Source organism: Vidua chalybeata, chromosome 1, assembly GCF_026979565.1.
Source record: "Vidua chalybeata isolate OUT-0048 chromosome 1, bVidCha1 merged haplotype, whole genome shotgun sequence".
In the NCBI taxonomy this organism is placed as follows: domain Eukaryota; kingdom Metazoa; phylum Chordata; class Aves; order Passeriformes; family Viduidae; genus Vidua; species Vidua chalybeata.
Genome location: NC_071530.1, coordinates 77250768 through 77266490, shown reverse-complemented (window position 1 = coordinate 77266490; position 15723 = coordinate 77250768). Strand labels below are relative to the sequence as shown.

At 34.4% G+C, this 15723-nt stretch overlaps 1 protein-coding gene across 3 annotated transcripts in view; it reads right to left on the bottom strand.

Moving 5' to 3' along the window:
* The window catches only part of CDH18 (cadherin 18), a 160303-nt gene extending 144789 nt beyond the window's left edge, over positions 1 to 15514 (bottom strand). For all 3 annotated transcript variants that reach the window (XM_053957694.1, XM_053957677.1, XM_053957687.1), the window contains exon 1: positions 15287 to 15514. In XM_053957694.1, the coding sequence (XP_053813669.1) occupies positions 15287 to 15514 (228 nt within the window). The remainder of the gene's footprint in view (positions 1 to 15286) is intronic.
* Positions 15515 to 15723: the final 209 nt, after the last annotated feature.

The following is a 15723-nucleotide window of genomic DNA, read 5'->3' as shown; positions in this document are numbered from 1 at the left end:
TGAGAATTGTTCCTTTACACTCTGAAACTCCCAGTGTATGAATAACACATATTCTTTTATCCATTACCTCATCCAGATCCTGCTACTGCCACATTACAAAGACCTATCAAACAAAAGTCAATTCCAAATTTAGCTTCTGACTGTCAGCTGAATGTTAACAAAAACCATAAAGCATTGCTTCAATGCTTAGGAAATGTTCTGAAGGTAAGGTTCTGTGAAGTTTTCAGAAATACTGATTATGATGAAGCCCAAAATTTTAATATTTTAATTTCATTTTTTCAGAACTCTAATATCTCAGATTTGCAATTCTTTTGTTTTAACTTGAAAATGAACAAGGAAAAAATAAATCTTAGTGATCTGCATATATGGGAACTTCAAAAGAATTACAAAAATTGTTCTCCATAGACGTTAAATACGAGCCATCCATTTTATTCTCATGCATTTTAATCTGTTTCAAAATTCAAACATCTCCTATAATGAATACAAAGCCTAAAGACATCTTCTGGCAAAAGGGACAGAACTTAAAGCACTGACCCAAAGCAGAAGGCATTCAGAAAAGTGATGGAATATCTTAACCAAACAAGTTCACTGTAATTTCATGCCTGAAATATGGCTGATCTGGGATTAAACTCTACAGACACTGTATAGTGACCTCTTGGGTCTTTCTACACTTGCACTTTGTCTTGCTCCTGTAAGCTCAGTTCCATATTTCCAATGTAGTTTTGCTCTCCACATTATATTATTCAATGACTAACAGAAGAGAAACCAAATTCTACATGTCACCTTATAACATGTGCTTCCATAAAACATCTTACTATACAAAGCTAAGTCATGTTTTCCCCTCTGGGAGAGCTTCACACACTTAATTCGTTACTGGTTTCTGTCAAAAATTCTCCAGAGGGTGCATGAAACAAACACCAACTAGGTCACAGATTTCAACATGCAATTACATTGTGTACAATTCCCTACAAATGTGTCAAAATCATCAAATACAATTTAGAGAAAAAAATGTGATGATTTTCCACTTACATCAGCTGAGAAGCCAGTCTGTGAAATTCAGATTATTGTCACTTGTGGTTTGCTAGAGTTTTCTCAGAAACTCAGTGTAACTGCATAAACTTCTATAATATGTTAATGTTACATTAGATGTTATTAATTATCATAAGAGATGCTACACCTATTCTCTAGAAAGCTGCAGATCTCCAATACTTTAGTGCTTATGTTCTCTTAACAAGACAATAGAGATACATCTTTCTCTCTGCACAGAATCTGCACAAAGAAGAAGAAAACAAGGAAATGAGAGGTGCAGATCTCCCTTTTATACTGCATGACTACCTGTTAATTATAGGCTTCAGTGGAGTGATGAACACTTCAGGGTAAAACTCTGCTTGTTAAAGTCACTTGTTTTGTGTTCTTGGTTTATGCCTACAGACATATTTGAATAGACACTGGTAGCAAGTCTGCATGTGTCTGATATAAAATATATTTGTCTGTTGTGCTGACAAAATCCAGGAAAACTGAAAACCACTCCATGTGTACACATTTTAAATATTTTTTTTTTCTTTTAATTAATATATGCTGGAATGGGGAGAAGGGGTTTCTTGATATATGGTGAACTAATCTTAAAATTAATATTCAGAAAATTGCTGTGAAGGTGAATTAATTGGTATCTCCCATGAATGTTTGGATGGAAGACTGTAGGCAATACAAACCAAAATCATTCACATTTTTCTTGTCTTGCTCCCCATTAGCAGTAGATGTAGCTGTAATATATTAATGTAATATATAGTCTGAAAACATACATTATCTTCCTATTTAGTATTTTTCAGAATGAAAAAGATTTGAAGAAAGGTGCATTGAATAGCTTTCATTCAGCTTCTGGTGCCCACATACATAATGCTCATACATGTATAAAATCTTCCATAAAATGCCAGTGGAGCTGCAGTAATGTGAAGATTGAATCCTCTTAGCCTCCAAAGGATGCACAAGAAGTCAGAGTAAGGTGATCTTTTGGATTTACAGGTGAAACAAGGCAAAGAAAGATAAGAAGAAGGAAATGCAGCCACAGATCACTGGAAAGTGGAAACTGCAATGTGAGAAATTTCAGTAAGTGAATAGAATCCAGCTGAATAATGAAGGCTGAGGAAAAATAATTTCTGCAGATTATGAGGAGATTTTTGAGTTTTCCTCCACTTCCTTGATAGTACTGACAATGGGGGAGGTATGCAGGTGTTAGAAAATACAGTAACTGGCAACAATACAACAAAGGGGAATACCATGAGAAATAAGGCACATTTCAAAAGAAGTTTATTCAAGGTAAATCAGAAGGGCTGACAAACTGGAACACTCTCCCACACAGAGATGATTCCTTTTCTGCATTTGGTATTCAAGAGACTGAAACATTAGAGATATTTTTTTTAGAATAAGGGTATTGTCTTATTACAATTTTAGATTCTCAGTTTGTTGGTTTTGTTTTGTTTTTGGTTTGGTTTGGTTTATTTGTTTTGTTTTGGGGTTTTTTTTGTGTGTGTTTTATTGGTTTGGTTTTGTGTTTTTTTCTCTATCTCTTTTTTTTTTTTCCAAGGGGACACAGAGGGAAGAGGGAGGAGATGGGAAGGATATTTATTATAGGTATTAGAAATGGGTCTTTCAATTTTCAAGAAACTTTAAGTTAACTTAGTATCTACTAGGCCAGAAGGTGCAGGAATCCCCTGATTGATTTAGTGCATCACAAGAAGAAACTCTTATATTCCCTCTGGGATGCCTGTGTGGCTTGATACTTGTATCACATTTCTATCTAGGGTTTTTTAAATCACGGTTTGCTACAAAGGGCTGTCAGAGAAAAAACATTTCTACTTAATGTCTTTTCTGTGAAAGAATCAGAAACATTACCCTAACCATCTGATTTCCACTCAAGCGCATTTGTATATGCTGCCTAATTAGGTCATATGCATTCCTTCTGCACCTGGAATGGAGAAACCCTGGATGTTCAGACAGACTAGAGAATGAGATGCTGGAAATCAGGGCTGCAGAAAGAGACCTAGAGATCCTGTCAATGGCAAGTTGAACATGAGTTAGCAGTGCCCTTGCAGCCAGGAGGGCCAGCCCTGTCCTGGGGGGCATCAGGCACAGCATCGCCAACTGGGCAAGGGAGTGCAAGGCAGTGCTCTGCTCGGCCCTGGGGCGGCCTCATCTCAAGTGCTAGGGGCAGTTCTGGGTGTAATAATTATCAATATCCCTATTGAAGTTAGAGATGTATACTTGAGCGATGCAGAGGTGTCACTTTAATAAAAACCATCACTTTCTGCAGTTAATTCACCAAGAGAAAAGTAATAAAGTAATACATAATAGATGAGACAGATAGTCCAAGGTAAAAGTTAATAGCTCTATAAGAAAGTGGCCACACCTAAGAACAAATAACAGAATTTTCACCTAAAATTGCATTTATTTTGAACAAGTATATAGAAGTATTATATACTTGTCACTGCATGACACTGCTTTAGGGTTCATACACAGAGGCTTCTCAGTGGGATCTGATTTTCTGACAGTACCTGATATCTATACCCTAAAGTCAAAACTGGAAAGAAACAAATCAAACAAGACAACAATATGATTTAATTCCTAAACAGTGCACTAAACTGGAGCTACTGAGTATCACTAGCTGCTTGTGAGACAGAAGAGTTTTTTTGGTTTGGGTTGGACTTTTTTCCCCACAAACTGTTGTCAATATTTAAAGAAATACTACCATATACTGCACATATTTCAGCTTTTACCAGGAACCTACATTCAAATTTTACATTATCCTTATGATTAATGATTTAAATAAACTTTGAATTAGTAAATTGTCAGTTTTCTCTAAGTATGAAAACTATTTCTTGCTCTTGAAAAGAATCATGTCACTATGTTTTCATGCAGTGTAGATATAAAATTGAGGAACTATTTATTCCAAGTAAAATGTAAAATAAGACTTGCAAGTGGTCTTTTAGACATGTAGAGGAAAGTTTTTCTAAGAAGGGAGTATGGACTGGAAATTCTGAATTCATCACTGATATTCTTTGACATGATCAAGCTTGGAATAATGTTTAGTATCACAACAAACCCTTGTGATATAGGTGTGTGACAGGTAAAAGTGATTTTTGTGAACATTTATCTGAGCTATCTGTATTTGTGGACATACTGCTCTGATTTATTGAATGCATTGCCTTTCTGTCAATGTGCCATAGTTTTTACCTGATGAATTACCTCAATTCATTATTGAGAGACTAATTAGGAGTACTGATGTGGCATTAAATATCAAACAATGCTACACTAAGCTGTTTCAACAATTTCATACATGAACAACTGCATTGTTTCCTTTATTTTTAGGCTGTCAACCTTTCTTTTTTTTAATTGGTCATTTTTTATGGGTTTGGGGTTTTATAGTTTTGGCAGCTTTTTTGTCTGACTCCTACTGCTTGTTGGAGGAAAGGGAAAGAAAGTGAAAAACCCTTCCTAATTTATATTATTTAAAACTGTCTAGGCCACTACTTTTTTTTTTTTTTTTTTTTTTTTTTTCAGAAGAGTCCTCCCCTCTTCAGGTGTTTGTTATACTACTTCCAAAGCCATCCTTTCCCATAAAAAAACCTGTACCCAGAAAGACAACAGTTATAAAAGAATATAAAAATTCCAGAAATGAAGTTTTTAATTGAAAATATGGAATTTATCAAATAATGTGGCTAATAATCTAATTAGTCACTTCTCACACAGAGACTGTCCTGTACTTTACATCAGCCTTGTAGCTCTTCACTGAAATATTTCTTTTGCTGTGCAAAGAGATAAGAAAATGAAAACCATGCTTTGTATTTGAGGTACAAGTGCACTGTGGTTTTAAAGAGTTACTGGTGGGTTTTTTCCCCTTCCTAATGATTTCTAATATTCGGTTTGTTCATTGGATAGTTTCCAAGCACTTAGCTGATGGAGTTTTATCTTAGAGATAATAGAACCTCACAGTTCTGTGAGGTTATTCACAGTTAACTTCACTGTTAACGCAGTTAAAACTACTCAACTCAGTTGCTGCTCATGTGCCTCATTCTATCTTTAACTGTACTGAATTTCAGTCATTCTTGGAAGATATTTCTGCTAGTCTTCATTATGGTTGGTCTTTTCCTTTTTCTTCTCAGCTTCATATAATTAACAAAATTTGTCACCTAGCAAATTGCTATAGCAAATAGCTATTTGCCACCTACCTGCTTCCCACAAATAGTTTAAAATGCTAAGTGGTATTGTTTTTTCCCACATGAAAGTTTTTAGGGATTTTTTGGAGATTGTTTTTTGTTTGTTTACTGTGTTGTTATAACTGCACACTTTGGTCCTCAGGTACCGAAGCAGTTTTATACATCTATATATCAAAGATATTTGGTTAGGTATTTCTTCCTGGATTACTGCAGCAGCTATGTGTGATAATTACTGTTCATTTGTTGATTTTCTTCATAGTCTCTTCCACAATACACCAGTTTGAGACTTCACCTTTGATGAATTCCTAATAAAATAACTGTTCAAAGTCTCCTAAAGAGAGAGCTAAAGCATTCTTTTAGCTTTCCTACAGCAGTCTTGTTTTATTTTCTTTAGGTGCTTTATGTCCCAGAAGTGTCTTCTGTTACAGCAGCCTCTGGTAGGCTTCCAGATCCTCATGCTTCTAAAGAAGAATTTTTTATTGCCAGTTTTTCCTCAACCTCACTTTAATGGGTTCTTTTGCTTTACAATTAACATGTAACATTTCTCAATCCTTTCTATTTCTCTCATTTGAAAACAGACTTTTTGTTTAAAACTACGCTTTTATTTGCACTCGCTAATGTACGATTTGGTCATTACAACCTCCTTTAGCCCTTCATATCTTTCTGTTGTGTATTTTGTATTAGCTTCATGCATTACTTAAGTTTTGATTTAGTGCCTCTTTTTTAGATTGATGACTAGATAACTTATGAGGCAGACATTTTTTATACTTAGAGACTTTTAATATCAGGGTTCAAGCTCAATGTAAAATTCAATCTATGTTCCAGGGAGTAAGTGAAGTCTCCCATCACTGTTGCAATTTTCCTGTCTTAGAATCTACCTGAACACTCAACACATCATCAGCAACCCAAGGTATTCAGATAGAAAGTATTCATATATCTAGAGTGTGCAAACATTGCTTCTGTAATACTTCCAAATTCAGAATTATACTTCTCTAAGTTACTATTGACTTTTACAATTAAGATTTATAATATTAAGTAGTAATATATATATATATATATATATATATATATATAGTAATAAACACTTATTAAAGAGCTTACTAAGAGAAAGGTAAAAATCGACCATGCATTTCAAAATGGATTTTTATTATGGACATTTATATTTAATAGACAGTTATGTTAGTTATAAACATTTCTATTTGCTTTGCAAACATATACAGAAACCCTTTCCTGAACAGGGTTTCTTAATGTAAAGGAGCACCTCTTTTATCAGTATCACAAGAATTTCTCAAGTGGGACCTTTGAATATTATGAAAAGATCTCTTCATTAGAATTGTAATTACTAGTATGACTTTCATATGAAACCTTGAAAAGTTCTCTTTTTTTATACTGATAGCTTAAGTATCCTCTATTAAAATTCACAGGAAGTCAATAAAAACCCCCACATTTTGGCAACAGTTAAGGTTACACATATCTGACAACAAAATAGACAAGGATATGCAATGATCTCATGCTACACAAATTAATTGTACACTAAGTCTGACTTAAATCCAAAGTGTAAGTTTATGAATACAAACTATTAACTCTGATGATTGGAATTTTTTTTTGTTTGTAATCTGGTGAAAAATTTAAAAATATTAGAAGAGATAAAATGAAGACCTGTTACAAATGTTTAAATATAGGACAGCTACAGCACTATTCTTCAGTAACAGACTTAGGACAAGCTCTTCCAGTGAGTTTATTCCCCAAGCCCTTTAATAACAACTTTTTGCAGAGGGACATTTCTGTAACAGTTCTATCTCCTGTCTTGAATAGCTCCATACAGGCAACCTGTCTTTTAGAAAACCTCAACAAAATTCTGAAGAGAACAGACTTTTTAGCAAATGGTCCCAAGATCACAGGAATATAAAGATGACTTTAAAATTATTCTGTAGTAAACTCAGATGTAAAGATTTATCACTGCTCAAGTTCTTGACTCTAAGCCATTGTGCATAATCTGAATGCAGACTTCACCTCTGAACTTTCTTTCCAAACAAAGATGCTTGTGTTCTTCTTATTGTTATTTAAAGTATGTTTAAATTGCAGATGAGGGAATAACTATTTAAATGAGAATGAACTGCTTGCCAAGGACCAACCAGAGCTAATCCAGCTAGGCAGAAAAAAATAAAGCATTCTGAAAGAGTTCTTTCATGTTTTTTATGGGCTGGAGTTTTCCACTACAATAAGGAGAAAAACCTAGTACATTTAAGAAATTAAACATTTACAAAAACATTTCATCTCAATACTCATCACTGTGATTTTAGTTCCATAGACCTAGTGTTATATGATTAGAAATGACAGAGAACTTTTAGATTTAAACCTTAGTTCTCCTGCTTTACTTATTGTCTCACACATTTTTATTGCCATTTAAAAATGTGCATGTGTTCTAGAACAGAAGAAATTACAATTTGGACATTAGATGCAAATTTTCTATGAGACTTGAAGGAAAACATCTAGGCAGTGTAACTTCTAAGGCAAAGAAGCAATTGCTGAGAAGGCATCACATTCAAAATCAACAAATCTGAGTAATAATCTTTACAGCTGTACAGAATATGGTATACAAATCACCCTTGGCTACCTCTAATAAGTCTAGGAATATTGCAGTCTGATATTCACCTTCTTCTCAGACATTTTGAGAGTAATTAATAAATGACTAGACCTGAAATTCTTATTTTGTTACAGCATCTTCACCTTAGAAAAGCAGGCCAGAAAAGAATGTTCTGCATGGTTTCATTTGTTACATAAGTCTCGATGAAAAGAGACCTAATTTTGATGTTCAATTTACTTCACCTTTTTAAACTTTTGTAGCTGGTTATACAGTAAACAAAATTATTTAGACTATAGTTTGAATCATTCAACAGAAGTGTTCCTGTCAGTGTTTAAACAAGCCACATCCAGATAATACGTAATTTTACAAATATATCCTGAATGAGTTGATAAACTATATTGAATAACAAATTGATGTAGCAAAATCTTTTAAAAGACAACAAGGCATGTGGGTGTTGAAAGTTACACAGATAATGAACATGAATGAGCACCTCTCTTAAAATAAGGTCAAGAAGATACTTGAGTAATAACTGACATGCTAATTCACACTGGAGTTTATTAGCATGCTTTCAGCTTCATTACCAATTGATTTACAATTAGATGGTAAATATCCTTTAAAAACGAAGTTATTAAGATCATGATTAATATAGAAATATGGAGAATTATCGTTTCTACCTCATTGCTACATCTGATGGATGTAATTGGTGTAACACCTCTTTTTTATGTTTTTGTTTATTTGTTTGGTTTTTCTGTGCGGTTTTTTTTTTGGTTTTTTTTTTTTTTTTTGGTTATTTTTAAACAGACACCAATTATATGGCCATTTTGCATTGTTTTCATATAAAGACTTGTCAGAGGGTAAGAGGCTATGCATTCAGAATATGGCATGAGTTAAAGATGCAATTACAGAGCAGGCATGTTGTACCACATCAACCTCATGGTGAGTCAGTCTTGGCTGGCTCCTAATCACCAACCCAGCTACTCTCTCAGTCTTCTTTCTTAAGATCACAGGGAGGGGAAATGAGATGAAGCGAAGTTCATAGGTTGGGAAAAAATTGATAGGTCACTGACTAGTACCTATAACGCATTTAACATGCGGAAATTGAATTACATTTCCTGGCAATTAAAATAGAGTTGGATGTTGAGGGGCTCAGCCGTGACCTGCGCTGGGGCCGCTGCAGCCGCTGGCACCACCTGGGGCCGGCCCGGCAGCCCCGGCACAGCCCTGGCGCAAGCATTTCGAAACCAATTCATGGCCAAAGTAAGAAAAAAAAGAAAGGCAGGAACAAGGCTAGGTAGGAACAAGGCTGGATTTACTCTCAAAAGACTTACTGCTAAACCATTGAAGTGAGAAATAGCAGTTGCACACAAAAGATGTTGGTTTTGTCAATGTCATCGTTCAGTGTAAAGAAGATGTAAAAATCAGGGAACTTGGTTACTGGTGTGGCAAATTCATGAAAGACTAAGAATAAGAATAAGAAGTAAAACATATATTAAAAATAAATAAATAAATCAAGTTCTTCAGTCCATAATAACTTCAGGGAAGATTAGCTCACCTTGACAAAATTATTTCGAACCATTAATTTAAATAACAGTCTTCACATAGAGAGCTGATGCTTTGCAATATAGAACTGACAGACTCTATAAAGTTTCCTTACAAAAACAGTTATTACTTTGACATATTAGATTTAATGTAGCTGTTTTGACATAAAAGAGCCTGTTTCTTTTTGGTGCAATTTCATGTTGACTTAAATGAAGTTAAACAAGGTAAACACTTCATCCTATATCTTTGGACTAGGAATGAACTTCAATATGTTCATGCTTTTCTGTTTCTTTGGTTGGTCTGTCAAGTCAAAATGCCCCTGTCAGCACCATACTTCAGGAAACCTCAGACATAGTTGGGCACACTGGAAGAAAGTCAGACTGATCTGGCTGATGAAAGCTCTCTCTTCTCTTGAATCTGATTTTCCCCCAAATGACCTTTGATTATTTAGGGATTCCACTTTAAAAAAACCCCAAACCCAAAAATGTAAAGGTCCACAGCATTTTATGACTTGTAGAATTCAAGTAGTATGTCTTCAACTTTTAAATGTGAAGCCAAGTATAATTTCTCAGATGAAGGTAGGAGGCAGCAAAGTTGTCTGTGCAAACAGAACTCAGGACAAAACAAATACATATGAATGCCTTTTTATTTGGGAAAGCTTTGGGTTTGGAAAGAATACTGAGCTAGCTTTTTGTAAAAATTACAGTAGAAAAAGAGATGGCTAATGTGATATAGGACCATATAATGTTGTGCTATACTGACAACAGGTATATTATTCATGTTCTTGCTACTACATTTTCCCTAGGTATAGAGGAAAATTATTTTATATAAATTCATTATTTGTGAAACTAGCAACCTAAAAGGTAGAAAGTGAGATGCAGGTTATTTGCATTTTGTTGCTGATTACACTTGTCTACCTTCTTACAAAGGCATGAAAATAACTAACAAATCATGTGCAAAATATTAGACTATGTCATTTACACTTTCCTTTTAATTTTCTCTACTGTAAAATAAAACTCCTTTTTATCAAAATAAATTTTGGAACTATTTTTTTGTGCTAAAAATGCTGAAACATCTCATATATTTTACTTTATGTAAACATTTAAAATAAAAGTGTTTTAATTGTTAAACTCAAATTCTAAAACATATATAATGTCCCCTTACTGTCATTAAATCAGAGATGGGAAATTTTTTTGATATGGTCAGGGAAGATTAGATTCACTGTCTTGTATTAGAATTAACTTATTGCAAAACAAGTAACATATTACTTTGAAAAAATAATTTTGAATGACAAGTCTGTTATGCTGTATTTATGTTTTCAAGAATAAAATGATGAATTAAAATAATTGCTATCTTTTAAATCCACTATAACACCTGGGATTCCTTTCCTAATCTTACTTTCAGTACAAACATTTCAAGGCACATTAAAAATTGTTACTTTCTTCTCCCCTTTCCTATATTCACACTCATTTCCAACTGTCCCATACTTCCTTATCTCCCACATCAACATTAATCTGAAACTGTTTTTGCGTTACAGGTAAACATGTAAGAACTAAGTGAAGTGCCATCTGCCAAACTAGGGAAGAAAAAAGCAGTTGAAAACTAATGCAGATCTGAATACCTGAACAGTCATTCTTATTTACTCTTCAGAAGTCATCTGAAGTGGATTAAGAGGTATAGGTTTGATATTTCAGAGATCCAAAGGGTTCACAGATAAATTTTCAGTCTTGTGCATCATATCCCTCTGCTATTCAGGCTTAATAGCATGACTCACTCAGCCCCAAATCCACAGTGACCTTCATTTTATCACCGCTTATTTATTTCCCTCTCCAAAGAAAAAGCACAGCAAATGTGCAGTTATGACTTGCTTTTAGTGCAACTGATTTTTAGAAATATCCTTTTAAGAAGGAGCAGACCCTCTGGAGATAGAGGTGTGAAGGTTCAAAATGAAGAACATTATGGACTGAAACATGTAGTCTTCTTCACTTATCTCCTAGAATTCTTTATTTGCTATTTTTTCCAAATGTTGAGACATGAGTTACCTAACCTAGAAAAACTCAGAAAAACCAAGAGAAATGTAAATGATGTCAACTACAACAACTGAGAAATGTAAAAGCTTGCAGTACTACAGCCCAAATTTTTCTAGATTTCTGCAGGAAAATCTTCATTCCTCTGAGCTGGTTCAGTAGATAACTGATTCATTATCAGGTTCTAGTGCGTTCACTAACCCTGCCCCTTTCTGCACTCATGGCTATTATTTCTTTAGAAATTTACATCAGAGACACACAAAAGACAAGAAGTCTCGTATAACTGAAAGCTCAGTCTCTGCATTCAAGTTGCTTATCTGAGACGATGATGTTTTCTTCCTTACTCAAATTTCAGATTCTGCAAATTCTGCATTGCAAACAACCCGTGCATACACACACATACACACACACATACTTGCACCTGCAGGTGAATAGTGTCTCTGAACTAACACTTCAAGATGCCATTGATCATTCAGAAGTTTTCCAGAAACCATCCACAAATAATTAATAACTTTGGAAAAAGAAGTCACTGTGGTTTTAAACACTTTTAAGATACCTTTTTAAATACAAAACTATTTTTTGGGTTCTTTTATGAGCGCAACATATGTTGAAACCCTGAACACTTACCCCACGTGCAACAGCAGGGAACTAGCTCAATAATCTGAGAACCACAGACAATATCTACAAAAGGATCATTTTCCATTTCTACAATAAGCTAATCTTTCCAGGACCTGTGCCTTGCCATGTTCCTAGAAAAATCTTTTGAATATGGTTAATAGGGATTAATTCTATACGGAATTCCCCAAATGACATTTTCTTGGAAAAAAGGAAAAATTACTGAGGAATGGGGGGGATGCTTGATATTAAAATATAATTATAATTTGTTGTCCTAACACTGTTTTTATGATGATGGCAGTGAATTAATCCATCCTCTTGACAGTCATTTCACAGTAAGAATGAAAAAGCTTACCATTTTCATTGCAGGCCTACCCTATTCTTGTTCTCACTGTGCATTTCCACGACAATGACTATGAGCATTATAACACCATAGTACATAATGGCTCTGCTTTCTGTGATGTTATTCCCAAATTGGGTGCGAAATATGTGAAAGGAAAGATCTGAAATGGCAGAACTGTCACCAGTGAAGCAGAGTAGTCTACAGAATTAATAATTGACAGAATTGTCAGCATGCTGCCATCCAACAGAAGCCTGGAATTAAAGGGAACTGACTTCCTTTATAACTGAGGGGCTTTGTGTGAAAATTACTTGTCAAATTAAAGGCATGTAAAATGAGACCTTGATGAGGTGTGTACAATTTTATGCAACATTAGTAAAAAATCTATTTTTCTAAAATGTCTGGTTTTCATGTTAAATAACCACTACTGAAATTTTTCTAATTACTGATATTATGACAGTCTCAGCCAGGCTTTCTCCCCCCACCCCCTTTTTTTTTTTTTAATTAAAAGTATATGCCTGAGCTAATATAATTTATTTTTTCTTCAAACCAGGTCATCAGAATAATCACACCAAATGGAAAATGGAGTACAGTTGCTTTTAAGTTCCACAAAGATTTTGCAAAGACAAGCTTGCTAGTGTTGTGAAGTACTCACAGTAGAAAATTATAAGCACCAGAAGGAATTATTTGAGGAAAATGGGACACAAACTGGTAAGTACAGAGGCAGAAATGTCCTCAAACAAGGCATGCAGTCACATTTTGACCACAAAGGATTGAAAGAAATTCTATTCATTGATCTCTGTAAATGTAGCATTAATAGAGTGGTCAGAGGATGAAAGGAAATATATTATAGCATCATAAGAACATAAAATTGAAAGGGACCATGCTTTAGCTCACTGAATCCAGGCTTCTGTTCTGGCATGCAATCATGTCTATAAAAGCTTTCATAAAGACAAATATGCTGTACTTTGAAACACCTTCAGCTTTTATTTTTTCTCTTCCTGTTAGTAGCCTCTTTCAGAATCTGACTTATTCTTGTTTTCATTCTAAATTTACTAAATCTTAATTCTAAATTAACTCATGGCCACCAAAACCTTAGTTTTTCAAGTAAAATTGCAAGCAACCAAAATAGCTTTTATTTTTCATTGTGGTTTATTCAGAGGTGTATTTATAGAATGTTATGTGCCCTCCTCCATTATTTGTGGAAATAATTAAACAAACATATTTTATTCTCCATTACTATCCCAGCCACAACGTTCAATTCTTTCTGTACAGCTTCACATATAAATCAATTTTCTTGTCTAAAAGTAACCAGAATATCAAATAGGTCAACATTATTTTCCACAATGGCTTCAGTGCCCTTTATCCCTGGTTTTTTATGTATCAGCTTTTGCAAATTAGTATCGCATTCACCTTCTTTAAGGCATGACATTAGATCTGGTAACCAGCTCTTTCTTTTCCTCCATCAATTACAATAAACCACTAGTGTGCAACAGAAATTCATTATATTGTTCTGTATTCCCAAGGTTTACTCTTTATTTTTCTATCCAAACCATATTCATAATATCTAGCTCTTTCCAGGCAATGTTTTGTTTCTCCTGCATAGCTTTGCATCAACAGTATTTTTGCAAATTTTTTTTCTATTCCAAAATCATTTATGAAAATGTTAATCAATGTAAAGCAGTCTGAAGGCATATCTCCTCATCCCCTTACCCCTTTTAAAAGCTTCTCTTTCAATGCAAATCATTACCTCTATTTAGAAAGGTCCTTTCTCAGTTTACATTTCCTTCACATATCTCAATAATTTTTGGCATTCTGAAATACTTAATATTTTACTAAGTTTAGCATTAAAGGATATTTGTTCAGCCTTTGTGTTAACAGTCTCTTAAATACAATTGTTCCACTTCCTATTTTTAATTCAGAAGATACTGTTCAAAATTGGAAGCCCTCACTACCAGACATCTGTGATTTCAGAGGCTACTGGTTCCCCTGCATATCTTTGTACAATATAATTTTCAGAATTTCTATTTTCAAGGGAAACGAAAATGAAATAACTCTTTTTTCCATGCCCTCTTTCCCATTAACCATCTTACTTTACCCACCATATTCTATGTATTTCTCTGATTTCTTTAAGGAAATTAAGACTTATGTAGATTATCTAACAAAAAAAAAAAAAAAAAAAAAAACCAAAAAAAAAACCAAACTATAATAATGCAGCAAGACAGTCTTCAAGGAGAGCAAAACTTTCTCTGTCATATATCATGGATTAAAACTATATAGAGAGTTGTTAAAAGTTAAAACCCAAGCTCTACAGACAACATTACACATGATGGATCAGACTTCAGCTGGCCAGGCTTCAGTTCAATTACCTTAGTCTGAACATTATGTCTGAAGTTCGCTCTATATATCAGAACATAAATGCAAGGCTTGTTCTCACAGACTTCTGAGGAACTCTAACAACTAACACACCTTGTATCTCCTCGTATGAAAAAAGCCACAGAGGATTTCCTTTTGGAGGAGACCTTTTCCACCCTACACTCAGAGTGGAATGAATACCCTATGGAGCTTAGATTGCATTTGTAATAGTCCCTGAAGCAGAACTGAATATAATTCTGAAGTAGTCTGGAAAAGCCATTAGCAGTGACCCCATGAATTTAGGATTCTGGAAATTGATGTAACAGGATCAATTACACACACTCTGTGTTTAGCTGAGCTCAGAAGAAAAACTGTTTTATCATATTTTAGCATATTCATCCTATATACTTTTATTTATCCTTTTGATAATAAACACAGTATTCATAGGCAACTGGCAAGTTCACTGTAAATACATGTAGCAAGCCAAGAGATGTCTTCCCTTAAAAGAGGAGGTGCCATCTAAGGAGATAAATGATCTACCTCTTATCAGTGCCACATTTCACGGAATGGAAAAAAACAAACCAAAGCCAAAAAAGAACAACCACCTTACCTTTCCTACATACTGAGGATCTGGTCCCATGTGTTCTTCTAAAACAAAGAACTGATTCCACACCCATCCACGCTTTGGACGATGATGCACTTCTGTTTCACCTTCTATGTGTTTGGTTTGATTTCTGGTCACCTTGATGGAGCCATGGTGAGCAGCTCCATAACATCTCTGCACAAAACAGAGACAAACTAGGACTGGGCAGATACAAGATGTACTTGTTATTCTCATTGTAGGATAAGATTCCTGTTCAAGGTTTTCTTTCTCTTGTCCTTTTCAGCTGTAATCCTTCAATAAGTTCCCAAGAGAGAAGGTGAAGTCTGCTTCAGAAATACAGTCCAAATTGGGTTTTTCTGCTTGTTCATGGTTTAGCTGCCCATTTGGGAAAGTTCAAATTATATTTACATTATGAGAAGCTGACTGGAAAAATTGATATTTCT